A 26819-nucleotide genomic window follows, 5' to 3' on the forward strand; every position below is an offset into this window, starting at 1 on the left:
CCTCTCCAGTTTTGACTTGCATCATAACTACTTGGTGAGTGGTAAAATGATGAACAACTGCACTGAGATAATTTGCAGTATAATTTAAGTTATGTTTATTTAAAACTAATTCTAGAGACCGGGAAGGATGTCTTTCAGAATTCAAGCCTCAATGTTTTTTTATGGGGGCAATGTTTCAATGTTAAAGTGCACTTTGTTGTTACACTGCTAATACAGCAGCTTTCATTAAATAAAACTGTTGCAGTAAAGCGGAAATTATGTATTCGTTTTTTGTTTTTATTTTGCTATTTATTTTATCGCAAGTCATATCGTTATCGCAGTATTGATCACAGTTATCGCACATCGCAGGTTTTCCTAATATCGTGCAGCCCTACTCTATATGTCTTTTGTACACAGACCTCTCTTGTATCGCAGTAAAGCATTTAATAAGTATTGATTTAACAGTATAAGATTGTTCACTGAAATATTTTATACTGCTGTAAAGAAAAAGAAAAAAACAAACAAAGGAGAAAGTTTCAATAAAGGAATTTCCTTTTTTTTTTTAATTTCATTTTCAGATTTTGTACAATTCTACTGATATACACACACACACTTCTTCAAATAAAACAAAATAAAATCGCAATAAAAGCATCAGGTCTACACATCCCTTACATAATAACAATGTGGATGGTGTGAACCGTGAAATAAATAACACACGCACACGCAAACACACACACACACATACACACACACACATTCCCGCAGAGGGTTTGGTGGAAAGACATGAGTGTTACAGGACAGAAAGAAAAATGAGAGAAACAGCACCACCCGAGGGACACAGGTTTGCACACATGCAAAAGCACCCATACATTTAACTCGGGCACCTGTGTGCTGAAACACAGTACATAGATACACAGGGGCACAAGAAAAAAAAAAAGGCACTGCCAGCAGGAACAGCTCAGGCTTTGGGTGGTGGCGTTAAAAATAAGAAAAAACAAACAAACACACAAACAGTACAGAGGGACGCATGTGCTCATGGACAACAGGCCTCGTGTATCAGTACTTTTTTGCACTAAATGAAGAAGCATAAGAACTTCTCAAGGCTGAATGTTTTCTGTGATGCATGCACTCCAGATGTTTTAGCAGCCAGCTAATGTGCAGTTAGGATCTGTTACATTATACGTGCACTAAATGCACATCTTTGTAAGTGAGGCCCAATGATGGAGCGCTGTTGACAGACACACTCATTTTAAAACACTATTCACATTATCCTCACTGCCCTAAATGAGAGTGCAGACACACGCGCACACACACACAAACCAACTAGTAGGAATGATACCTAAAATGTTCATTTCAACAGTTAAGTTAAACCTTGTCACTCTTTTTCCAGTGTCTACATAATTCATATGCATTGCAAACACATCATTGGTACATCATAGCCATGTTCATGAATTTTATATATTATTATTTCCTCTTTTTTTTTTTTTTAGGTTGGAAGGCAGGTAGATTCAAGAAAACCTAAATGCATGCCCAGCCCCAGATGTTTGGACCATCATTAACCTGCGTCTGCTGTAAATGTGCAAAACAGAATCAGTTTTCCTCACATACACCACCTTTAATTCAACAAACTTTTGTCTGTAATCGCTTTAATCACTCTCGGCAGATGTGCCCCCTCTAAGCTTTGGCATCAAAGTCCTGTAACATTTAATATACAACTCCATCAGTGTACATAAAGTGTGTCCATAAAGGTTTGTGGTTCACCTCCCTCGGCAGGCTTTTCTCCGCAGGTGGGGTTCATGCAGTTTGCAAGTGGAATTCATGCAAGTTTGATTGCGATTAAAGTGAGAGGGGAAATGGAAATTATATGACAGTTATCATCTTGGAACATGTCTGGATTATGTGTATGTTTTGCAGGAGCATGGAGAAGGGTGCCAACTGGGTGTGGCTGAAGAAGCACTGACTGAATTTAGCAAATAAGAACAGATAAGCAGGGGCTAAAACGAGCTTGTTCTATGTGGAACAGGGCTATCTTTTTCCTCCTTTAGCTTTTCTCTGTTCCCAATTCATGCTCCCTGAGAAAAAGCCCAGAATGGATCTCGCTTTCTTATACCTGTTCTGAGATTTCGAAACTCCTTAAGAAAACATTTTCTAAGGAGAAGCACGGGTTGCCAGTACTTCAACTCCCACCCTAAATACCTCCCTTAGAACTCCAGAGAGATAAAATAGCACATCTGCTGATAACTGATATATCATTTCCAGGAACAACACAGTATGATTGTCCTTCCATCCCTGCATGATGCAGAAAAAAAGTAATCATGCCTACTGTTCTAATCCTAAGTCTATGTGCAGGGAAGATGAGCTCAGACTCATGCATAAGTAACACTTGCAGTAGCAGCAGCAGCAGCAGCAGCGGTAGCAGAAAAAGAGGGAATCTTTACAAACACCACTTATTCAAATCTATCAGTCTCAACTCGAGTTGAGTTACAGTACAGATCTTTCTGTGTGTATGTGTGTGTGTGTGCAAGCGTCCTTGGCATTATTTGTCCCATCAGCTAGAAGACAACACACACTCTGTAGCTTTTTACAACACTTTCGACTCCCGATCCCCTTCACAAGGAGGCAACGTATGGGGGGTTGTGGTGGCGGTGAGAGGGGCTCATATGCGTCCTGAGAAAGGCTATGCAACCACGTGTGAAGATGTGTGCACGTCCGCTTGTATATCTGGAGCTCCAAGAAAAGCTAGTTCGGGCTCCGCTCTGTGAATAGATCTCAAAGGTGTCGGAGTTCAAAGGGTCAGTCTCTCCCTGGGTTAAAGCCATGACGTTATGTGTGACGGGGGTCAGGGGGTATGTTGTTGAAGGGCCTGCTGTAGTTTCTTTCGGTAAACAGTGTATTTTTGCTCCACTGCTCTAATGCGCTCCGTCTCCTCTTTCTGAAGGATGACCAGGAAGTTTTGAAGCTCGGGGACAGAGAATGCATGCCACTGTGGGATTAAGAGGGAAAAGAGAAGGAGCAGATTTATAACACTTCTGGAGGCACTTACCCTCTTACTTAACATTTGCAGCTTAGTAATAAACTTGTGCATGTTTCTGTGCCTTCTCACCTCTACTTCTCCGGTCTCATTTTCCTTAAGCACAAAGCTGAGCTGCTCTGGATCTGGTCCCGCAATCAACCTTAGAAGAAGAGGGTGGTCGGAGAGGGGAAGCTTCTGGAAGAGGTCTGCAAAAAGAAAAACATAGCGTTGATATCACCAGTTACTTTTCTGGAAACCACGCGAGCTAGCGGCTCCACATGTGTTGTCCTCACCCTGTCCGTCGCGGTGCGTCTGCCTGTACAACGCAAACTTGCGTGGATCGTCCAACACCATGAACTTCTTCAGCAAGCCCTTGATGACCTCTCCTGTGGTGGTTTGAGAGCTGATGTGGAGCTGCTTCACACTGTCGCTTGGTAGATAGAAGGACGTTCTCTTCTCTGAATGCTCAGAGTCTGTAGCTTCCTGCTCCTTCGGCGGAGCTTGGAGGCGGTCGCTGACCTGCTTGGACGCACCCTCTGAGGCTGACGGGTCCACGCCATGGACGGTGACTGGTCGATTGAGCCTCAGGTGGACTTTAATGAAGCCTGTGTATGAGCCGTCTGAAGCCTACAGCAAGAGAGGGAAAGGTCGTGCATTAATGTGTGCAAAGTAACAAAATGCAGCCTAATGATGCTGTTTAGGATCTAATGTCCACCAAACTTGTGGTGGTTTAAGATCTTTCAATTTATAGACAGGTTAATGCAGTGAAACATGGAAATTAGGAAAATGTGAAAGATGTGTTTTTTTCTGAACTTAACTTACAGGTTTTAAAAAAAATGACTCTTTAGTTACAGTTATGATTTTTTTTCTAATATAAGTGGAAAAACATGACAGAGCAGTTAGTTATGAAAGACCTACTGTAGTTCAGCATGAAAATTCACAGGCCTGTCAAAAAACAAACAACAAAAAAACCACCAACCACCACCCCGAAAGCACTCTAACATGTTCAATCTTGTTTGCATAGTTCATGAGAAAAATGTTTCTCGCCGGCAGCAGCCACTTCCTGGTGAGTTGCTATTCTTGTGATGTTGCAGACCAGCAGACCAAAATGAACTTTGAATGGTCCCAGGTGTTTGCACCTGTAAGCTAAGTTAAATCAAGGCTTCCAACAGGGAAGCAATTTTTATCACCTCTTTTGTGTTTTTCAAATCATTCCCGTACTTTCTGTTTTGTTTTTGTTTTTAACAGTTAAAAGCTACATATATAAAAGTGTGTTACTTTATTTGATCAAACTAAGTATTCCGTAATACTATTCCTAATTTAATATTTTACTTTCTACACTACATCCAGGTTTGTTTGGTTGTTTTTAATATGTGTGCATTTATGAAAAAAGGGAAGCTAAAATAATAAGGTTTCATTGTGACTTTGAGACTGAATAGTGCAAATTTATAAATTTGTTTAAAAAACAAAACTCTCACCAATTTCATTCCATTTTCTGTGACTTGAGCGTTATACGCTTCAATCCTGGCCCGCACTTCTTCCACTGATAGGTCTTTTGTCGCTCCCTTCTCTTCTTCCTTTGCTGCATTCTGCTGTGAGGCAAAGAAAAAATTATTATCAGCACTGCACCACTGTCGCAAGCAGCAGGAATGTTTTATCTTTAACCAGCAGATGGTGCCGCTTCAATCTATCCAGAAAAACAAAAACGGTCTAATAGTCTTTGCTCAAGTTTCTGAAGAAAGGTGAACCACAATCAGGAAAAACCCTTTCACCTTCCACACAGACTTGCAGACCTAGTGGGTGTCATGCTTGGCTCACAAATAAGACTAAAGAGAATCTAGGCCAGTTCCTGCAGGGTGGTCTCTCTTGACACTACCCTGCCCTCCATCTTTGCCATCCTCACACAGAAAAAGCTGACTCTGACTGCAGCTGATGGGCTTTGAAAACGCGCTAAAGCATAGTTACACTAGCCCGCAGCTCTGCACGGGGACAGGAAATGTTGTGAATGGAGCTAATCGTGCATTCAGCATCTCAGTGCAAGAATATTGACAGCTTTGCCTCCCTCTTACTCATTTCCCTTTGTGAATAAGGATGAGAACGAGAGAGAGAGAGAGAGAAAGGAAGGATGCAACGAAAGGAGACGAGGGGGAGTCAAAGAGTGGGAGGCAGCGAAAGAAGGGGTAAGGAGTGATGAAAAAGCGGCTGCTGAGCCAGCCTTAGCAACACAGAGTTTGACTAGGTTATTTATAGTACAGTGGGATGCATCCTCTCTATCTCACAATAGCTTTTTTTTTTTTTTTTTTTTTTTTTTTTTTTTTTATGTAAAATTTCCTCCCTTCTACTTGTTCGTTTGCATTTTCCGGGGAGGTGGGAGAGAGAGATTATGTGTCTTTGTGTGTGTGTGTGTGTGTGAGAGAGAGAAAATGTGATGCAGCTATGGTTTCTAGAGGGAAGTCCTCAGGTTGAAGATGAAGTCACTGTTTCTTTTTTCAATGGAAATGCAATAAGTGCACCCTTATGGTAACAAACGACACAAATAAAAGGACCCATTCTGGCTAAAACTGGGCATCTGGCAGGGGAAACGCTGCACTGCTTATTCTTTTTGTTGCTCTTCTTATTGCTCTACCAGACTCTGCCCAATTATAGTCCCACAATTATGTAAAAATGCCAAAGTTGCAGCAGTGCAGCAGAATGAAGGTGGCGCCTTTGAGAATAAAATGTTTTACTAATTAGGACCCAAATACGAGTGTTTTTGCCTCATATCTGGATCATGAATGTAAGTATCTCTGTCATGAGGGAATTTGAAGCCTTCTGTTCTGCATCTCACAAGACCCATAAAAAGCCACTGAGTTTACTGACCCAGCTGCATTCATAAAAACATAAATAAAATACAGAGCACATTGTGCAATCCAAGGTTAGGAAAGGAATCTGAGGGATACGGAGGAGCGGACTCGTATCGAGAATTCCGTGCAGTGGAAAGCAACAAAATGCAAAGAACCTCGCAGGAATTCCTGCGTTTGTATGTGAGTTTATAAATGTATCAGAAGCAGTGCCCTGCCCTGCCTGTCTGCATACCAGCGAGAGTGATCAGAGGACAATAGAGCCGGACAATAGTACAGTTTTCGCTCCTGTGAGGTCGGCAAAAGCCCTGACTGTGACCAGGTCGCAGAGGCGCACAGAGTCTGCAGAGACATTCCAGGAAAACACATCTGATGGACTTGCACTGTAGATTATTGGCTCCAGAGCTAAGTGTTTCACTACATTAGATAGTTAGATATCTTTAGACTGTAAGTGCTTGAAAGTCTCTTAGCCAATGTGCAAGCACACTTCCATCATCTAATGCATACATGTAATAAGTTATCTGATTATACTGTCTCAGTCTCAAATGAAACAATCAGCTCTTGTTGCCATGTTGGTTTTTAAACGCTCCTGTTTTCATAATTTAGATCCCACACTTTTACCACATACACAGCTTTTATTATGCTACTTGATTGAGCTTCACTGTGTTGGCGAGGGTGCTTGAGGCAAACCTGAAGCAAATCAAATTTGTTCTTGTTGCTGAATGCATCTAAAAAGGTACTGTGTATCTAAAAAGCATGAAAAATATAAATAAAATATCTCTGACTGTTACATAAGAGTCTCTCACATACACAGACACAGTCCCTCCAAAGTGACGCAGATAAGTGTTGATGCTCTCACTCTTGTGAAGCTGGACAAGAGGTTTTACGACTGCTTGAAATATCACGGGAGTGTAGTCGATATGAAATCATGTATCACACCTGTCTGTGTGTATCACCTGACCACCTTTTTAACTCAAACTTGTAAGACCGACAACATGACGAGTGATGAGCGTTTTCACAAAAATACAAACATTTTGAACAGTGTGGGATGGTCACATGCAATCACATACATAAAATACACACATGGACCTATGCACACGCAAACTGTCAGCAGTTTGTTTCAGAGCGCTGTCTTTACTGGGTCAAGTGTCAAGGAGAAGTGCAAGCTGATTCTATTTCACAGCCCACAGAGCGCTGTGTGTGTGTGCCATCACTGCCAGCAGTGCAGGTCTGTGCATGAGTGTGCACTCACACAACAAACACACACAAACCTAAGCACTAGCATCAAAATAGATTTACTACCACAACTTATTGCATTTTTTTATGATGACTGAAACTGCAAATATCTACGGTTGTTGTTCGTGGTCTCACTGCGATGCTAATTTAGAGCAGGATTGTAGCTCAGTTTTTAATATGTTGTATGTTTGAGTGCAAGCAGTAACAATCATCTGTGCAATGACTAACTAACACGAGAGCTACAGTTGATTCAGCTGGTTTGGATTTAGCATCACTTGATGCTCTGGACTGGGCCCCACAGGTAGCTAGGTGGCTAATAAGGCAAGCTACGTGACACAGTAACACTTGGTTGTACACTGAAGGAAGTGAGAGATTTCACGACAGGTTGATGTGTTTGGATCATATCAGAGTTTCTATTGGCTAAGATAATGTAGGAGGAAGTAATAGACACAATATTCTTGTTTTATTAGCATAACACGGTCTGTTTCTGAATAAAAGGTTACAGGTTTCCGGGTGAATATCAGTGTTATAACTCATTTATTTGAACTATACCAGAGAACGGCACATAGCAGTTCTCTCTCTTTCTCTGCCACACACACACACACACACACACACACACACACACACACACGATGGCTGGCTAATCTGGAGCAAAAGGCTCAGCTCTGGAAATTCATAGATAAAAGAGTACATGAACTCCATTCAACTGTTTGGATGAATATGTGTGTGTTTGTGTGTGTACCTAAATGCAAACACAATCATAGAGTAAGCTTTGCCTGCACAGTGACACTTCAGTTCAGTTCCTTATGCACAAAACTTATGATAATGTCTCTATTTACAAGATGCAGCTCAGATCTTTGCATACTCCTTTTCCATATTCAAACACGAGGATAAACAGAGCACTTTGCTCTTTAAAGACGCACTGCCCCACAGGGCTGCATTTAACGCAAGCACACAATTCAGTTTCTATTGGGTATGTAGACTAGCTACCATGTTGTCTAGCTAACAGTGCTACTACATTATAATTCATATAATATTTCTTGGTTACAGGGCGTCAGGGTCATCAGTCTCAATCAGCTGGCAGCTTCTGTTCTCTCAGATCAGGCAAGTCAGCCTCCTTACCCTCCTGTGTGAGCCTGGCTGCAACCCTAACTCCACAACCTGACAGCACAGCTGGTCAATTATTCAGAGATTATACCTTCTCCAAGTCAGACACCAAAGGCAGCACAAGGCAAGGACAGCAAAGAAGGGGGATGAGCAGGTTTTACATGAACACCAACTGTCTGTGTTGGTTTGTCAGGCCGCCTCCCACTTCCTGGGTCTCTTTTCTCTTTTTCATCTATAGTATTGACAGCGCTGCTTTTCTTTCAAGTGCTACTTTAAATACTTTGGTTATGGTTTGTTACACAATCAGGTCACCGAATGTACAGTAGAGCTAAACTAAATCTCAGGAAGTGTGAAGACTGCCAGTAAAACCAGCAATGGGTTGCTATGGTAACTAGAAAAGTGCAGTTAAACAGTATACACACACACACACACACACACACACACGCAGGCTTGCTCTCGTGCAAAAGTATCAGCTTTGCCTCTATGGAAACCTCTCCACTCCCACACACTGTAGAGAAGAAGCCTCCATGAAATCAGTCGGTTAAAAACAAGCAAAACCTGACAAGCCAACAGATCAACGTTGAACAATACAGCTGTATTACAGTAACCCCTTCCTACTTTCTCACACACACACACACACACACACACACACACACACACACACACACACACACACACCTAGAGGCCTACTTAACCATGCACAAACGCCACCGCTTCCTCTCCTAACTTCTCCTTTTTGGATAAAAGTTTTGTTTTTTTAAATATAGAAAAAGTGCAGTAGAGTTTGTTTGCCAGCACGATTGGCGCACCGACTGAGCTTGCTCTGATATTAAAATTTCAATTATCAGGTTGACTGTACTCCTGATTCTGTACCTTAGTTGTTTGCCTAGGCTTGCGGAAGAACGAGGTCTTGGCTGTGAAGAAAGTGAAGTCCTCGCTCTCGTCATCCAGGCTGCAGTACCCACTGCTCATGCTGTTACTGCTGGTCATGGAGGGAGTCAGCACTGTTTTGACGGTCATGGAGAGGTCCGAGGACAGCCTCTGGCACCAGAAAAGCACCAGAGTAGCACGTTGGCAGCTCGAGGAAGCGATGGGTTGTCTCGAAGTGACGCTTGGCCACAGTCAGAGTCTACACGCGTACAACTGCCCTTTACTCATCCAGAAATAGTCTGCGCTCCTGTGCTGATGCATCCAGAGGGTTTAGATCCCACCTGCGAGGGCGAAACAGGTGAACTCTGCTTCGATTCGGCACTTTGGGTGCTACCGGAGAGACGACCAGGAAATGCAAGAGCGAGCAACAGACGTGTCACTTCCTCCTGTCATGCGTGTGAGTGTGTGTGAGAGTCACAAACAGGCCAATCTGTATGTGCACCTGAGTATTCTCAGCTAGACATACAGACACTTTTACGCAAAGCTTGTAACTACCTCACATGCACGCACGCACAAACGTAGGCACACGGCGGAGTGATGGAGTCAGCTTACAGACTGGTTTCAAGTTAAGCTCGCTCACCTGAGAGCACCTGTTATGCCCACAAACACACACTCGTTAAGGCATGCATGCAAGCAACACCACATCCTGCTTTGATCCTGCTCTGTGTCTCTGTGAAGACCCACTGAGAAGGAGCGAATAACAGTCCAACTAAAGTCCCTCATGCACAACCAAGTCAATTATGCTGGCATTTATTTGTGTAAGCATCCATCCGTCCCCAGGGTCTTGGGTAAATAGCAGCAGCAGAGCTCCTCGACTGCAGAAACGAGATGCTCACAGATCCCCTGCTACCTCCTCTCTGCTCTCCTTCCCATCGTTTTGACAATGTTACCAAAAAAAGGACAGAATCCTCACACTCAGCTCCTCTCTTTCTTATCCTCTCCCTCTTCTCTCAGCCTGTCTTTGCACCAGCTTCACTGCCTCACTCTCTTGCAACCTTGCTCAACCATCTGTGGTTGAGCGTGTTATCAGTCTGCAAGCGCCCTCCCCCTTCTCCCTCCACTCTCTCTCTCCCTCTCCCTCTCTCTCTCTCTCTTCCTGTAAGCGACTGCACCCTGCAAAGCATGGCCACTTCCTCTCACAGAGGGGAAAGAGAGAGGTATGTGTAAATAGAAAGAGAAATGCTGATGAGTGAGAGATATGAAGGCCCGTAGCTTCTGTATGACATACAAAACACGAGCACAAACAGGAAGCAGCACAGAAGCCGGGCAAGATGGCTGCTCTGCAACTGATATTCGGGTGCAGCGTGCAACGGTTGACTGGAAACCATCATAACCGCCGTAAATGTAACTTTTATGTAGAACCATCCCGACTCTTAATTTGTCAGCACCGAAACACAGGCAGGGACAGACACAGTACTACAACAAAAAGGTGCACAATCATTGCTGTTTTGGTGATGAGGGATAGGCTTATGGTGCCCACAGAGAGAGAAAGAAAATGAAGAATGATGGCTGTTAGCATAGAGATTACCGTGACCCCTAACCTCAGAGCGACCCTACAACCTGCCCTCTAACTCTGGCAGCGACCCCCTTGCCAAAAAGCAGCCGACGCTTGCTGCTGCTGAGATTGATGTGCCCATCTGTCTGTCGGCTGCTTCAGTGCATGTAGCAAGATTTTAAAATCACACAATAAGCTTTGGGAGAACTGTGGCATGCACCGACAGTGTGTCAGCCTTTTACTGGGGTGTTTTTCATCAGGTTTAAGTCAGCTGATGACTGATAACCTGCAGCTCTGCTCCTCGCTTCCATCAGCGTAATCAGTATAGGAGAAGAGTGCTAGCAGGGGGTGCTGCACACAAACTAGAACAACACACACACTACTGGTCTCAAGTCGATGAAACCTGGTCAGCGTGATGATCCTTTGTGTGGCTGCAGCAGTCTCCGTCCATATGGGGCAAAAGGCGATCAATTTCTGCTGATGTACACACAAAAAGGACTCGTACTAACCACACACACATGGTTACAGTTATAAAACAGAGCAATGGAAAAAAAGGGGGCTGCAGGAAACAAAGTGTCGTCTCTCCTCTAGCCATTCAAGAGGCTTTGTTTGAAGCACACCAGTCACTAAGTTCATATGCCACTAAAACTGACATAATCTTTTAATGCTGACATGCTGACTAATGGCCTAAATGTAAAATACATAAAAGCAATTTTGTCGTTATTTTTTTGTTCGTGTGTAGCTGGACAGATGACCTGAATGTAGGACACCAAGGCAGATGAAGTAAACACAACAGGAACCGGTAATGGCGATTACAAAAACACAGAAATACAAAGTCCAAACAGCAGCAAACCAAGAATCCAAAATAAGAGCACAAGAAATGCAGGGGAAAAGCACTGAGCACAAACAAAGGGAAACACAAAGTCCATATGGACAGATAAAGACAGGGCTATTAACCCTCCTATGAGAATTTCAGTTTTGATTTTGTTCTGGGGTCTTTAAACACATCTTTCACTAGTTTTCTTTCCAGAGTCTTTGAAATCTTTTGCTTCCTAACTCTGCCAGGCTCGTTCTGTACTGTGTGGCTCTCTTCAGTTCTTGACACTTTTTGTGACAACTTTGTATATCTCTCTCTTGTTATATGAGCATCAACAATTCTTTTTCTCGAGTCTAAACTGATGTCTTTTGCTTTTGCCAAATAGAAATAATTTATAATTTCTAAAGAAAACTAGTGTTTGTATAAATAGGAGCTGGTGTGATGAAAATCCCTTGCTCTACTAAAAATAGCACTTGGGAAAGTTTGACCAAAAAAAAAAATAAAAAATTCATAATGATTTTGTCCTCTGGGGTTAACTGCAAAATGAGACACTGGTGGGGACAAGGAGCGGGTGAAGTAAACAAAGCACATATAAAACTAATGAAAGGCGAGCAGACAATCACAAAGAAAGGAAAGCAACAAAAACAGGAAGTACATAAAACAACACCACACATGAGAAAATAAACCTTCAAAGTAAAACAGGAAATAACTGAAAGACAAATAAATAACAAACACGCTGAAACAAGGAAACTGATGCTAAACATGATGCACGGAAACAAAATGACACCAGAAACAACTAAAAACTAAGGGAAACAACTGGGACTGTGGCATTTATGTTCCACTAGAGATTTTGATTGAAACCAATAGAGAACAAGTGGTGCTATTGGATCAAACGACAAACACACTTTGCTCCAATTCTGTGCACGCTGTTTTGATCATATTACTCTCTATGCATTCGCTCACACTCTCTAGATGACCTCGGGACATAAGAGGAGCTGCCAACATTTTGCTGCAAGCCTGCTTGGTTAGCCAGAGTACTCTTGTGCCTGATATCTGTGTGTCTGTGCGTGTGTGGATGGACCACATTGCGTGGGTGACTGTGGATGGCATGCCAAGAGCAGCACACTCACGATCTTATAGGTCCCTAAACACAACCATGTGCTTACACAAAGAGTGAATGAGGCACTATTTTGAGGATGGATTTTACATAACTACTGTATCACTTGGACGCCTCCGGACTTGTACAGTAGGAGAATAGGAAATAAGGCTAAAAGCTGAAACTTTGAATTTCAAGTTTAAAACTGTTGATTTCTTCTTTATATAGGTTACTGACTTACCATCATCCATGGATACTAAAAATTACATATTCCTTTAACATCTAAAAACTCTGATATAGAGCAAACAACAAATAAGGTTCCTGTACACAGAGTTAGTGCTGTGGACAAGGAATGTCCACTAATTGCAGTGTGAGTGGTTCTCCGGCTCCTCCTTTCTGTATGCCGAACTGATAAAGTGCTTTATGGGTGTGTGAATAAAGCCATTTGAGTGGTCAATGCAACTAAAAAGCACTTAATAAACTCATTAAGCAATCCAAAAGTTAGGACATCCAGAAGCAAACCTCTACACTTCTGGAGAGAGTTGGTGGAGAGCCAAAGCTGGGAGAGAGAGGGCGGCAAGAGAAGTCATGAAAGTGGGAGAGCAGACGCTAATGTGACGTAGCATATTTTGTCCTGGGAACACTTTGTGACCAAAAAAAGCAAATGAGTGCATAAATACATTCATAAGTGGAGAGCCAAGGAGGAGAGACCGCATGCAGTCAAAGTGGAGGATGGTTATGTAAAAGTGTGGGCACGGAAGGAAAGAACTCTTCCATTACCCAGCCCTGACTCACGTACACCTCTGCTGCACACGTCAAAGTGCTTACTCTTCCTCTGTACCCCCCCCAAAAATGGCACCCATTTCCTGTCATGTCTTTTAAAATACTTACCCTGCACTGAGAGCCTGTGGAGGAGCTGTGCCGTCTGGGAGAAGGAGCTTCCTCGGGCTCTCTGTCCCTCTTGTTGCAGTCAATCTGTACTTTACTTTTACACTCCAGGTGACATGTGTAGCTGCAGTCTGTTAATCACACACACAAAAACAAAACACTCCAGTCAGAGACAAGAACAGAGGCGCAGAACCGAGAGGGAACAGCAGCGAATTTAATCATGTGGTGATTTAATAATGTGGCCCCTGTGAAAGTGTGAAATGGTGATTAGTCGCATGTAAGTTATAAATGAGACCCAGTTCTGACTTAATCAAAGGTGAAATCATGCAAAAGATCCATTTGCACAGAAATCTGGCTCCATCTAGTGGCTAAGGGCAGACTCGCAGCTTATACAGTGTTAAACTGCTAAGAGATTATATGCATGTGTGTAGTGATTCAGGAAAACTGGAGGCATTGATACCTGAACATGTGCTCTAATCAAGCAACTTTACCTGATACTGACTAATTTAAGGCCCGGTGAAATCTGGCTGTCATAATATTACTGCTCAGAGAAGGGATCAGAGAAGTAAATTCCCCTCCAGTGGAACTACATTAGTCAGTCAATAACGAACATGTCACATCCATTAAAAATCAAATGCATAATGTAACACAGTTTTAATGCACCGCAACAACTGATGGGCTTACTCCATTTAAAGGGAACAAATGGTGCAATGCTGCCATTGGTCAACTCCTATTGACCGCCCAGCTAGAAAAGAATAGATTCAACCCCCCCCCCTTAAAATGTCCCCAAATAGTCCATCGTTGTTCTTTAATTTCTAGGTGGTTCCACGTATGTCAGCGTCTGTTTATTTATGCCCTGCTGACTTTATTGTGGTCAGAGACTTTCCCCATTGCAATGCGCAGCCTCAGATCTCACTTCTCCTCCGCCGGTGAGATAATCCATGCACGAGGATAAAAAAAAAGAAAAAAAAAAAAGATTACTATTATAGAGCTGCACGGACAAAGAGAGAAGTGTATTTTGTGGAAGCTCTGAGTCAGACGCCTTTCATGGTTTTTGAGCTTAAAGCTTCATAAAGGACACACAGTGGGCTATACTGCATGCGCTCGGCGAGATCAAACCTCAAATCAGCATGTGTTGTTTTCTGTTACACCTCTTTGCTGCAGCTAGAGCTGAATGAGTAAGCCAGGCTGAGCCCTGCATGTTGTTTTTCTGTCTGCTGTTCTTAGAGGAGGGAGGGAGGAAAGAGGAGGGGGGGGGGGGGGGGGTATCACTGCGTCTCTCACACTCAGCATCAGTAACCATAGTAACAAGCTTCTTAATGAAGCACCTTGAGGCGACTTTTGTTGTGATTTGGCGCTATATAAATAAAATTGAATTGAATTGAATTGAAATTGAATTGAATTAATGACCACTGTTAAAGAGAAGGGCTTTAATTACAAAGCTGTGTGTGGAGCTTTTCTTATTAGAAAATTAGCTAGCAGTTTCACATTATTATCTGCTACTGATTAAAAAAACAAACAAAAAAAAAAACAGAAAGGTCTATGTGGGCATTAAAGACACTGGATAATGGTGGGCTTGCTTTTTAAAGCCGGGCTACGTGGGGAAAAAGTTTTCCCATGACAGTTTAGAAGTCACTTCAGATTGAGATGCCTCTCTGCAGTGACCTCTAAACTGCTGGTGTGTGTCTGTAGCTTCAGCAGAGAGAGAAGGACGTCAGTGCCTCACCGGCAGGAGGGATGTGTTGAAGCGAGAGGAGAGTTCAGATAGGGGATGCTCTGCTCGTGACACTTTAGAGGTCACTGCAGAGAAAGAGAGATAGAAAGGAAGCACGCAGGGGAAGGAAAAGGAGAAACTCCTTTCCTGCCCTGCTTTTCTTCATTCACTCCCTCCATCCACACTCTGGTTGGCACGCTGTGCCTTTTTTCCTCTGCATTTGGCTATGCTTACACAGAAAAAACACTGCTGGTGTTTGGTTGGGTGACAACTTAAAGACGGACCCCACCCTTTTCTCTGATAAGTAACTGCAAAAGTTGGGACATGCTGAAAGGAAAACAGAGCCACACTGTAAGGGTGGAACGTCTTTCCCTGCTCCACACCTACATGATACACCGCTGTCAGCAAGACGTTGTTCACCTAAACTCCACGTTATTCCCACGCTGATAGCATACCTCTGCCTCGCACATAAACAAACAAAGAATGGAAATGGCATTTCAGCGTTTTGGAGTATTTTGAAAATTCACAGAAGTGTTCCTGTACAGGTTTCAGCACCTTCCTTATCCCATTCTTTTGAATTGCTTGAGCTCAGGTTTTTCTTGTATGTTCAGGGTAAATGTTTGAGCGTCTGCTGGCATGCTGGTGCATGCAGGCCTGGTATTACATGCGACTCTTTCAGATGAGTGCTAATGAGCAGGTGGAAAAAAAAAGAGTAGCAGCAGATCCAGTGAACCAGAGGGTTTCTGAAGGTCATGCAGGCGTGCTGACGTACGCACAGGCAGAACAGAAAGAGTAAGTAGGAGAAGAGTAAGCACTTTTCTTGTGTGAGTTTTCTAAGTAATTGCAGTTGAATGCAAATTGACCCCACCAGCCCCGAGCTCCTCGCTGGGACTTGCAAAAGGGGCTTTCCACTTTCTATTCTGGAAAGTACAGTACACTCTTACACAGTCCACTCAGTGGAGAAGTTCCTCAATCTTAAATAGATTCCACCCTGCTGGAGTTTTAGATTTTTGCAGTAGGAGATAGTTACAGGAAATGCCATTTTACTTCCATATCTTTATGTGAAATTAGGCTGGAAACTACCTTTCAAAAACAAAACAAAACAAAAAAAAACTTCAACCACTGTCCACATTGGACTCTTCTAAAGCTGTGGGGACTTTTTTTGGTGCTTTCTCTCCCATCATTATAGGGTTCAGGATTTGAATTGTTGTTTTTCCCCTGTAAAATACTTCTGATTAAATGGGGATGAGGTGGAGACACTTTGCTGGCAGAGAATGCAGAGCAGGTACACGATACTCAGAAACTTTCCTGAGAATGTAGCAAAGTACACTGTCATCAGCCTAGCTTCCTTCTGCGCTATTTCTGTGCTGTTTCAACGTGAAGAAGGGCTCTGGTGTTAAGTGTCACCACGGATAGACCAGTTGAGCTTGGGTCGACAACAGCCGCTGTGAGCAGAAGAAGGAGGACGAGCTCTGATTTGTGAAGTAAATTCTGATCTCAGAGGAGGATGAGGCTGTTTTGTTTGTTTTCATTCTTTCTGGGGGGTTTTTCTTCCTTGTTTAGTTTCAGTTGAAGTACTTTGAGACGTTCCTGTACGCAATCAAAAAAATTTGACTATGCCAAGAATCGGCAGGTAGGGCATGTGGGTGGTTGTGGTTGTTTTTTCTGCGACATGGTGGGTGTGGGAGAGACAGGCGTGGGTAAAAACAGAGATTATCAGTGAGTCTTTGGTTATGGAGGATGTCTGTATGGTCCCAGATAGAAACGAGTGGGGGGGGGGGGCATATTGTATTTACTCCTTGTCTGGCTGAGGATGAAGGGGTTACACAGGGGTTAGGTAGCGATAAAAAAGGGGCGAGGATATTAACACACTAATGAACCTGAAGGGAGCTCTGTAGGATTTAGAGTAGCTTTGGGGGTCTTTGGGGGGACTTTAGCTAGTCTGATCCCATCATAGCTGATTTGAAGCAGTTATCCATGTTCTCCTACTGCGTAGCTGTTCTTCATCTCTCGGCACATTAGTGAATAAAAATATTACCGTTCCGTTTTTATACTTGTCTCCATCTCTGCCTTATTCATAACTCAAACCACCCCTCCATATGCTGCCAAATCGGACATGAACAGATCTAATCTAATCCCAAATCTGAATTTAATCTGACCCTCTTACCCCTTTGACATCTGTTTTTATTTGTGTAAACAGTCATTTCATATTTCGTTCTGACATTTTTAATCTTCATCGCGGCAGAGTCTGTCTTCTCCTCTCGCAAAACTCCCATCTGCGAGGTTACAGATGCTCTGAGAATAAGCAAAACAAACAAGACAGGAAGTGGGCTTTATTTTTGTTTGTTTTTTTTAGTCTGTGCTGTGAGCTGTAAATAAATACAGCTGAATATTTTTGTGGGTAATGATTACATCGTTAGTGAATGTTTTGGAATGACGACAGTTAGGCTGCACGATAAAAAAAAAGCAAAAGCACATTTTTAAAAAATATGAAGTCCATACATGCATGTTGGCCCCATAAATGTCAAATAAGCAAAATTTCCATATAAAGTTATGGATCCCAACCTAACCATCACCCTACTATTAACTAAATGAGTCAATCTGAAGTGCGGTCATAAATGGATGGATGGATGGATCAATACTACATGCTAAATGAAATACAGTTACGGTAAAGCAGACTGAGTGTACAGTATGTCCATATAGCGTTTATTTGAGGCTTCTTAACACATGTCCCCATCTGTTGTCACGAATGTAAAGCTTCATTCTGAGATTATGTGCTGACAACTGAACAAGCAAGCAGGCCTTGAGAGTTTTCCCATCATTCTATGGTTTTAATATTTCCCGGTTTCTAATTCACAAATGACTCTCAAACCTCAATAGAAGAACGTCCAGCGTAGTAAACTGCACTAAACTGCGTTCCAGTGAGGCAAAACTTTTAAAATGCACGACAGAAGCCTTAATAAGCCATTAATAGCTTGACTCAATGAGTGCTCAGATTTGATACTACTTGTACTTAGACTGAGAGAACAGGAAGATTTTATAGCAGCGCAATAAATTTGACACATTTTCATAGCTATATGGTGTTTTATATGTTGTGCAGTTTCTTTTTTTTCATGTTCTGTGTGCTAATGCTTAAAAAGTACTTTATGGTTAATGGAATGGCCTCCATTTGGCTTCTGAGCACAACCTCTGATGGGCTACGGATACACAGACGACGTGGTTTTAAACTGACAGAGTGCCCTTTTTCTAGTTATTTCTGTAAATATGCAGTAGCGCTAAATTATAGCCCCGTGTTGGCAGGAAGAACTGTCAAAAGCCTCCCCTGATATAATTATGTAACTGTGTCTTTTGTTTCAGGTCAGTTATTATATTCTCAGCAGGTTACAGCATCTAAGAAGACGCCCCGGGCATCCTCCACCATTTATAAGACTCTTTGGCAGACAAATATAGACTAAAGATGCAGTAGAAGACAGAACAGAGGAATCCAAATTGGACAGGTTCATTCTTAAAAGGATGAATTGGGTTTCCTTAGAGGGAACACCATCCAAAAATAGCTGCTATCTGTCTGTGGCAGCTTGTACTACTGATGGTGTTTCTAAAGCTTTTGAGGCCGCAGCATGACGTTACTCAGGTGGTGCAATGATGACCTGCTCCTTGAGTCATGTTTAGTTAGGCTCTTATCAGGCTCACACAGGAGGGCGCTCCTACACCTTCCCCCAAAAGATGTGCACACACATTCACACACAATAAGCTGAAGTTTTCTTTGTTTTTTAGTGGTGGTGGGGGTTTAAGCAGCTGCTGTCACTCCCTGGCTGAATCAATGATTCTGCAGCACCCAGCCATTTCACTCCCTGCCTCTTTTTTTTAAACCCATTCACACTTTGTGCTGATGCTACATTAGTCCTCTATTTGGAGAAAACATGGGAAAAATCAATGGCATGCAGCCTCAGGCAGGCTCACTTTAATCTCAAATTTCTGCTACAAATATGAAAGTCAATATGATAATTGACTTACAGAGGTTTTTCCAGGCAGACTGAAAATGTGCAGGTTAAGAATAAACTCTAGATACTGTGTGCTGTACACAAAAGCACACAGGGGGTGGATCACCCGTTAGGGGTACTGACAAAGACTAACACAGCTTACCGGCTCATTTCAAAGACAGATGGCTCGGTGCGCACAATACACAAATATTTTGGCCCATGGCCGACCTCTGAGGCCAACCCAGCTCAACCTGTCTACTCATCATCTTTCCCCTTGTCCAGAGCACTGACCCTAACTAATCAACGCCCTATGCCCACGTTTCCAGGTTTCACAACTTGTACACACTCTGCGGTCATCTTGATCATCTCCATACCTGAGGTGTTAAGCAGAGATCCATTGGAGGATGATCGTCGGAGGATTCGCAAACTGTCGCTCCAGGAGCGAGACTTGGGCAGCCTCTTCAGCAGCCGCCCCAGCCGCCGCGACACGTGACCGAAGCAGGCGCTGCCAGCCTCCCCTTCCGATTCACCAGTCACCTCCTCCAGACACAGTGAAACCTGGCCGAGAAATGTCCTGCCCACCCTAACGCGCTCTGCTCCCCCAGCCCCAACTCCAGCTGCTGCCTCCCCCTTTGCCTCCTCCTGCCCTGGGACGGGAGGTGCTATCTGTGCCATGGATGGAACATGGTGGCACCATCCGGCAGGCACCGTCCTGTGTGCGTAACCCTCGCTGGAGGACCTCCTGTCCTGCCGCCGGCCGCCCCTCTCTCTCTGAGGACTGCACCAGCGCCAGCCCCCCCACTGCCCCCCTCTGCCATCCCAGCGCAGCCACTCTGCCACCGGTGCCACGCTCCGAATAAACAGCCCCCTCTCCACACGCTCTGCCACCCCTCCACCTGTACTTCTCACACCCTCCCCAGTGCTCAACCCCCTTTTCTCGCCCTACACTGTCCTCCTCGGGTCTACCCCTGAAAACAGTCGTCTTCAACCCTCAGCGTGAGGACACGAGCCCCAAATCTCTGCGGTACAACTTGTTCCTCTGTCGTCCTGCTGCTTCTCTCACCGCTGCTCTCTCATCCTCTCTTCGTCTCTCCCTCTGTCTGTCTCTGCTGCAGCACCCACACACTCCGCAGTGAAGAACGGCCAGCTTAAAGAGACAGAGACCCCCAAATGCAACCACTGCCCTAGCTTCTCTGAGCCTCTCTCTCTCCTCTCTTTATAGCAACAGGAGTCTTTCTGTCCCATCAGTGGCTGACTTTCCTCACTTCATTCAGTATCTGAAGACATCTTCAGACGTCACAGGCATCACTGCAGACGCCCCCAGCGCCGCTCCCCACTTTTCTGTCTCCTCGGTTTGAAATCCACATCCTGGCGAAGAGGAAGTGAGTCAGCCATGCTGTCTAACCCCTCAACAGTGACATACTGAATCTTGTCAGTGTGAGGGATATGCTTCACCTTGTGTGCGTGTGTGTGTGAGTTTGTGTGGGTCGCTGTGACACGCAGTCCGTTGGTTCTTAATATGCACTGTGAAAGAGAAAGAGTGAAAGCTCCTGAGAGTTCTCGTCCTGCCCCACTTACAGAACTGAGCAGTACAAAGGAAAGAGATGCTCACCATTCTCACACAAATCCATTACATTACATGAATTTTCATCTATTCTCACTGCTTTTTCCCCACTGAGGTGCCTGTTTCTTTTTTTTTTTTTTTTTTGGGGGGGGGGGGGGTTAACCTGTGATGTAATGTGTGTTGCTAAAGTCTAAAATCCCCCGAATCGACCTCGCCTAACAGGTTCTTGAGAATGTTTTCTTGAGAATTGGTCCTTACTGCTCTAACCACCTCTTCCTACACAGTCCTGCTATCAATATCCACCAAGGGCAACCTAAATATAGCCTGCTTGAACCCCCCATATACATACAGCAGAGTGGCGATGCAAAGTGAGGCAAACACAAAAGACCACACGGGTCTTTCTGCAAAAATACAACAAAACCCTTCATGTCCTACATTTCTGCTTCTATTACAGCTAAATATATTAATCACCCTGATGTGTAAAGCCTCACTGAAATGACATTAAAAATAAACAGATTATAATATAGGTGTTCAATCAAGCTCTGTTCAATACTCAAAGCAGCTTTGTACTCAGACTCAACTTGATTTCAACTTTAGACACATGAGCTCCAAAGGAATGCTTTGGATGAAGTCTTATTCAAACTATATTCAGCTCAGCGCTGGCAGAGTGCAGCAGCGGTATGCAGGGACAAGAAGGTTATGAACCATTTAACACAACCCTCCTCCCATGTTTTCTTCTTCAGTGGTGAAAAAGGCCAAAGGAAAGCAGTTGCTGAGACAAGGCCTGTACTGTGTGGACCACAGGAAGAGGTAGGATAAGGATGGAGTTCAGGGAAATAATACAGTCCCTAGACAGACATGGGGTATGCCCTGAGGTGAAAGGTGTGCATGTGTGTGTGTGTGTGTACACTTACACAGGCTTCCTGTTAGACAAATACAGAGACGTGTGTGGGCTCACACACTTGTTCATGAATGTTTTTGCTGTTGTCATAAATTTGAGGATCACTGACCTCTCAGGTGCTCAACTTGTCAAACAGACCTCTGACATGAGAAGCAGAGACACGCAGAATAACCGATAGCAAAGCTCACAAACGGTGGTCGAAGTACAAGTTCATGCAAACATGGCCACCGTGAACAATCTCTGAAAAACATATTGATCTAAAATAGTTGAATTACTTGAGTAATCTAGCAGTTAAGTAAAATGAGGATTCAGGTTCTCTGGTTGTTGCTTCAAAACTTTGGGGCATTTCAGGGGTCTTTTGTTCTTTTTCTATATTATTGCACATCATACTGTGCTGGGACAACATAACCAATGAGGAAAAATGCTAACTCTGACAGTTTTCTTTTCACTTCCTTCTGGTTTCTCTTTGAAATGTTTCGTTTCTATCCCTTCAAACTGTTTATTTAACTGAATGTACAGAGAAACATAAGGACATTTAAGGGCATCCCTGCAATTGTCAGTAGTCATGTTTTCTCCTCTGAGGCTCTCATAGCCCTCTTATACAGCATATAATGGTCCCAGATAACACATTAACAAATCCCAAAGCATGCTACGCTGCATTTGACACTTATAAATCAGCTTACATCTACATTAAATTGCAAATTGTTCATCTGCTGCCTGGATGTTACGCTCAGGGATTAACTCCAAAGAGGTTAAAATAGCATTTAGGAAGAAACAGTGTAAATACGGACAGTGCCACATGTCTTATAGATGACCAGATCCAGCATATCAGTGTACGAGTGCCACAACAGCACGCTTCCCTGAAAGCTTTAATTAAATATTAATCTGACGTCTGATCCTGTCTGTTTGTAATCCCAGTGATTCCACTCTGGAGAGATAATCCCAGGGCTGGAGACACTCAGAGCTGAGATTAGTGGGAGTGCCCTACCCCTCCTCCTCCTCCCTGGTATAGTGTATAGATTTACAGATGTACGTATGTATCTGCTACACACTCATTTCTTTTTAGTGTGTTTAAATTGGCATTTTATAACAAGTCGTAATAGTATGTGTAGTGCAGCGGTGTCAAACATAAGGCCTAGGGACCAGCGTCAGCCACAGCAAAAGAAGCAGTGCATACATTTTTAGACATTTGACTGTTTTTCAGCTTTTCCTGGTGATAAAGAACTCTTCCATGGCCAGTCAAGCTAAACCAAAGGAATTAAGTAATAATAATTAAAAAATTAAATGACAGAAATGTTCCTTTTTAATCACCATCTATGGAAATATCAGTAAAGTTTTCAACATTTATCAGATAAAAAACAGACATGCTGTTAAAATTGTACTTCTTTTTCTTATCGTAAGATATTTTAAGGGTTTAATGTTTAGTTAAACATCTTTATGGCCCACTTAAGATCAAAGTGGGCCGTATGTGGCCCACAACATAAACTGTGTGCATGTTTTCTGTCTATATGACAATGAGCTTTGAAATTTTAAGATACTAAATGGAAGAACAGGGGTTCAACGGTAAGGGGGGGGGTGTCTCCTAATGGGACAGACTAGCGCCAGTAAAGCAGCTCATAAATGTCCTGACTGTCACAGTCATCAGAATCTGTGTTGGTCTTTATGCTTTCATATGTCGTGCTCCACTGAAGCCTGATGTCACATATGGCTCATATATGTGAGTAAAGTCTTTAAGCTTTACCACAAATCACATTCTCATCCATCACCCAAGAGGCGCAATAAAGATAAAGAAAACATAAACACAGAAGAAAGGCAGCAGAAGAAAGTTAAAGGCCTGTACACCAACAGAGCAGCAGACTAGAAGACTGGGAACTCTTGGGAGATTGACAGATTCCAGTGCAGAGCAAGGCCACAACTGTCCCAGGGGTGCACGCTGCACAGCTGTTTGGGCTTCGTATGCAACAAAGCAAACACAGACAAGAGTGAGGGTGATAAATTAAAGGAAGGCCGAGCGAGTGAGGCAACCAGACAAAGATGGAGAATGATGGTTGTTTATGGTTGCAGGGCCTCTTGTCTCTCACTCCCTGTCATTTGCAGGGAGCGGGGTGCGTGCGTGCCGTTTCTATTTTGGCAGTCACGGCTGCATTTCTTCCACCGCAAAAATACCTTAAAATGCCTACATTTGTATTGCCTGCTGAACTTCACGGCTGTTCACCGCATTCACCTCTGATGTCTTCTGATAAGAGAGAGCAGATGTACAACTAATTGGTTTTATCCATGAAGAGAGTAATTGTGAAGGGGAGTGAAAAAGTTAGTGAAGTTTTTGAGATGTAAAGAAACTGTGTGTTTTGTGTGTGTGCATGTTTCTGTGGGTATATATGCTCCAGTAATCTTTCTGCTCTTGCCTCAGTGAGCTCTTGCTGATAGCACACTAAATCAGACAGCTCCGCAGTGCCGGGAAAACTTGCGCTCTTTTTCCTCCATCCCTCTCTCTTGTGCACTCTCTGCTCTTAGCTCTTTGTCTCTCCTGATTCCCGTCACTTGCCATCACCCACTGTTTGCAACCACATGCCATCCTTTATTTTTCTCTTTCATTTCCTCCTGGTTTTGTTTCACTGTTTGTTTGTTTTTTAACCTGCTTCATTCATTATCCCTCCCTTTCCAATCATCCTTTATCCTGCCTTATCTCACACTACTCTGCAGCTCCAACCTCGCCATGACAAACTACTGCTGACACAATGCCTGCTCAGCAGCCGCAGCCGCATACACACACACACACACACACACACACACACACACACACACACACACACACACACACACGATGAACGCATGTGCAGTGGGTGTGCAGAGAAGCACAAAGGTACCTCAGGTTGAGTTCTAGTCCAAACTGTCTGTGACAGAGCCATGCAGATATGTTAGGAGTGGCATCGTCAGATGCTGCTTTCTGTCTCTGAACACATTCTCACATCCCACAGCATCAGACTGATGTATTTAATATATTGTCCCCATTAAATGTGTCTGAGCAGACATTTCCACTACTCAGGATTTCACCAGTACACCACTGTGGATTCCATCTCGCCCTCTTTCCCTAAGTCTGGTAGCAAAGTGGGAACTCTGGGAGGCACAGCTGCAGAACTAGATAAAGCTCTTTCCGTGGAAGGATTTTGGCTGCCTGTGGTGAAAAAAAATCTTTGGAAATGTCCTTCCCTGTCACTCACAAAGGCACATGCAAAATTTTTGTGTGTTTATCTGTGTGTGTGTACAAACACACAACCACAGCTATGGTTTGGCACCCAGCTACAACGTGCCCTTCATAAAAACTGCGCTGCAGGAACAAGACGCGGATCTCTAATTCAAAACACTCTGCATTCACGTGCGCAGTTTGTTCCACGATGTCTCGTGTGGGGAAATGAAACAGTAATCACACAAGTGAATGAAGCAGGTATACACAGAGTGTGTGGCGTGGCACCACATAAGCCTATAATCACTCATTTCCACGGGGAAAGAAAAAAAAGCAACTCACTTGCAGTAGCCTGCTTTAACTACTTACTTTGACATTTGAGTGCCTCCACAGTGACCAGCCGGCTACACGCGTCACACCAGTCCTGCTTAACGGGCTTGGCCTCGAAACGGTGTCCTTCACCCCTTTCCGTCTTCACCCGGGGGTCCGTCCCCTGAGAGAAGATGGACCAGGCCTCCATGCGGTGAGGTTCGGGACGAGCCAGCTTCACCACTCCGGTTCTGCCCTGCGTAACCCGCTCCAGTGGAATACCGCCGCTTTTCCCTGGCGCTGAATGCCGCAAGGAGATGCTCTGACGTCCGCCGTCTCCGTTCACAGAGTCTGCCTGCGTCGCGCTCCGATGCCGGTGCAATCTTTTATGTCCACTCGCCAGCGATTCGCTCGGTATGACATTAGTGCCCGGTCCCTTCAGCGAGGAGCTCCTCCGACCCCCGCGGGCGGTGTGCTTGGCGTGACAGTCCATGTAGCTGTTGCTGCTGCAGTCGCCGGTGATGTGCCCGTTGTGACTTTGCCGTGCCCCAGCGGCGGTGCCCGCGCCGCTGTCCCGCTGCTGCTCCGGGCTACGTGGCGCAGAATGGGCGGACGGAGCCCCGCATCCTTCACCGGGCATCATTCCTCCTCTCACCACCGTCCCTGTGTCTCCTCCAGCAGTGACAGACACATCTTCCTCCCCGCTCCCCGAGCTTCTCCTGAACATCTCCCAGGACTTTTTCCTCGGCAGGATGGTTTTCTTCCTGCCACCGAGCTGCCCGAAGAACTGCGGACCCGGCTGCTGCCCCACCACACTCACAGACGCCATTATCCTGTCAAACCCCCTCCTGTAAGCGCGTGTGTTCGTCTGTTTGAGGGGTGTCAGTGTGCGTGTTTTCACTCCGTGCCCTGACTGTAAACTCAGCTCTCCCCGCCGTGTCACGCCTGTAGTAGTGACGCAAGGGAAACGACACTTTTAAAGCGCGAGCGCGCTTCCCCAAAGACACGAGGGATAGTAGCGCGCATGAATTTCTGTTTAACGTTTTAGCACGCTAACCAGCCCGCATCACTGGGTGATATTGAACTTGATGACGAGTCAGTGAAATTTGTTTTACTCCAGCCGGCCACTTACTGTAAATGAAGGGAAAGCAACAATCTCCTGAAACCAGAAAATGCATTAAAGAATCACAGTTCAGGGATATGCAGAGAAATACCACGGACTGGATGTATAATGAAACGAATAGCTTAAAAATGATAAATTAGGTCTCTTATTTAAATAGTCAGTTTCAAGTGGGGTTTTTTTTGTTTTGTTTTGGTGTTTTTTCTTTTTAATGGGACAGCAAATTAAAGGCCACGATATTTGACATGCCACACGTTTACCTTAATTTTATTTTTTTTTAAGTGGAATTACCACCCCGAGATTGTATGCTTCCGCCATCCAGTCAAGTTCTGTTTATGCTGTGAGTCCAGATATATGTTACGGAAGAGGATTAGATATGTAGACTTTGAATTTACACCAAAGATTATTACCACCAATTTAGTTCACCTTTGACCCCTCAGGTAAATATTTTCATCTTGTGTCAAATCCCTTTTATATTTAAGGTTTAAATTCTTAAATTATGGACAAAATCGCTTTTTGTGATTATGTGTGTTTATTTCTAATGGGGGCTTTCGATTCTAAGTATTTTCAAATGATTTGATTTCTGTTTTGAGTTTTTTGTTGTCGAGTCTGTTTTGTTTCTGTTTGACTCTGTTCAGTTTCACTA

At 43.9% G+C, this 26819-nt stretch overlaps 1 protein-coding gene across 5 annotated transcripts; it reads right to left on the minus strand.

Moving 5' to 3' along the window:
* Positions 1 to 1404: 1404 nt before the first annotated feature.
* Positions 1405 to 26062, minus strand: rassf5 (Ras association domain family member 5). Of its 5 annotated transcripts, none has more exons than XM_040029286.1 (6): positions 25114 to 26062; positions 13405 to 13532; positions 4471 to 4581; positions 3286 to 3619; positions 3083 to 3198; positions 1405 to 2962 (listed from the first exon to the last, which is right to left on the minus strand). In XM_040029286.1, exons 1-6 carry the CDS (start codon positions 25880 to 25882, stop codon positions 2819 to 2821), a joined length of 1602 nt encoding a protein of 533 aa, XP_039885220.1. In that variant the 5' UTR covers positions 25883 to 26062; the 3' UTR covers positions 1405 to 2818. The 5 variants fall into 5 exon arrangements, with proteins under 5 accessions (XP_039885220.1, XP_039885219.1, XP_039885223.1 ...); XM_040029285.1 differs by having other exon boundaries at positions 4471 to 4584; positions 25114 to 26058; XM_040029289.1 differs by lacking the exon at positions 25114 to 26062 and adding an exon at positions 19470 to 20031 and having other exon boundaries at positions 4471 to 4584.
* Positions 26063 to 26819: the final 757 nt, after the last annotated feature.

The sequence above is a fragment of the Simochromis diagramma genome, unplaced genomic scaffold (assembly GCF_900408965.1).
Source record: "Simochromis diagramma unplaced genomic scaffold, fSimDia1.1 OVJJ01000483.1, whole genome shotgun sequence".
NCBI classification, from domain to species: domain Eukaryota; kingdom Metazoa; phylum Chordata; class Actinopteri; order Cichliformes; family Cichlidae; genus Simochromis; species Simochromis diagramma.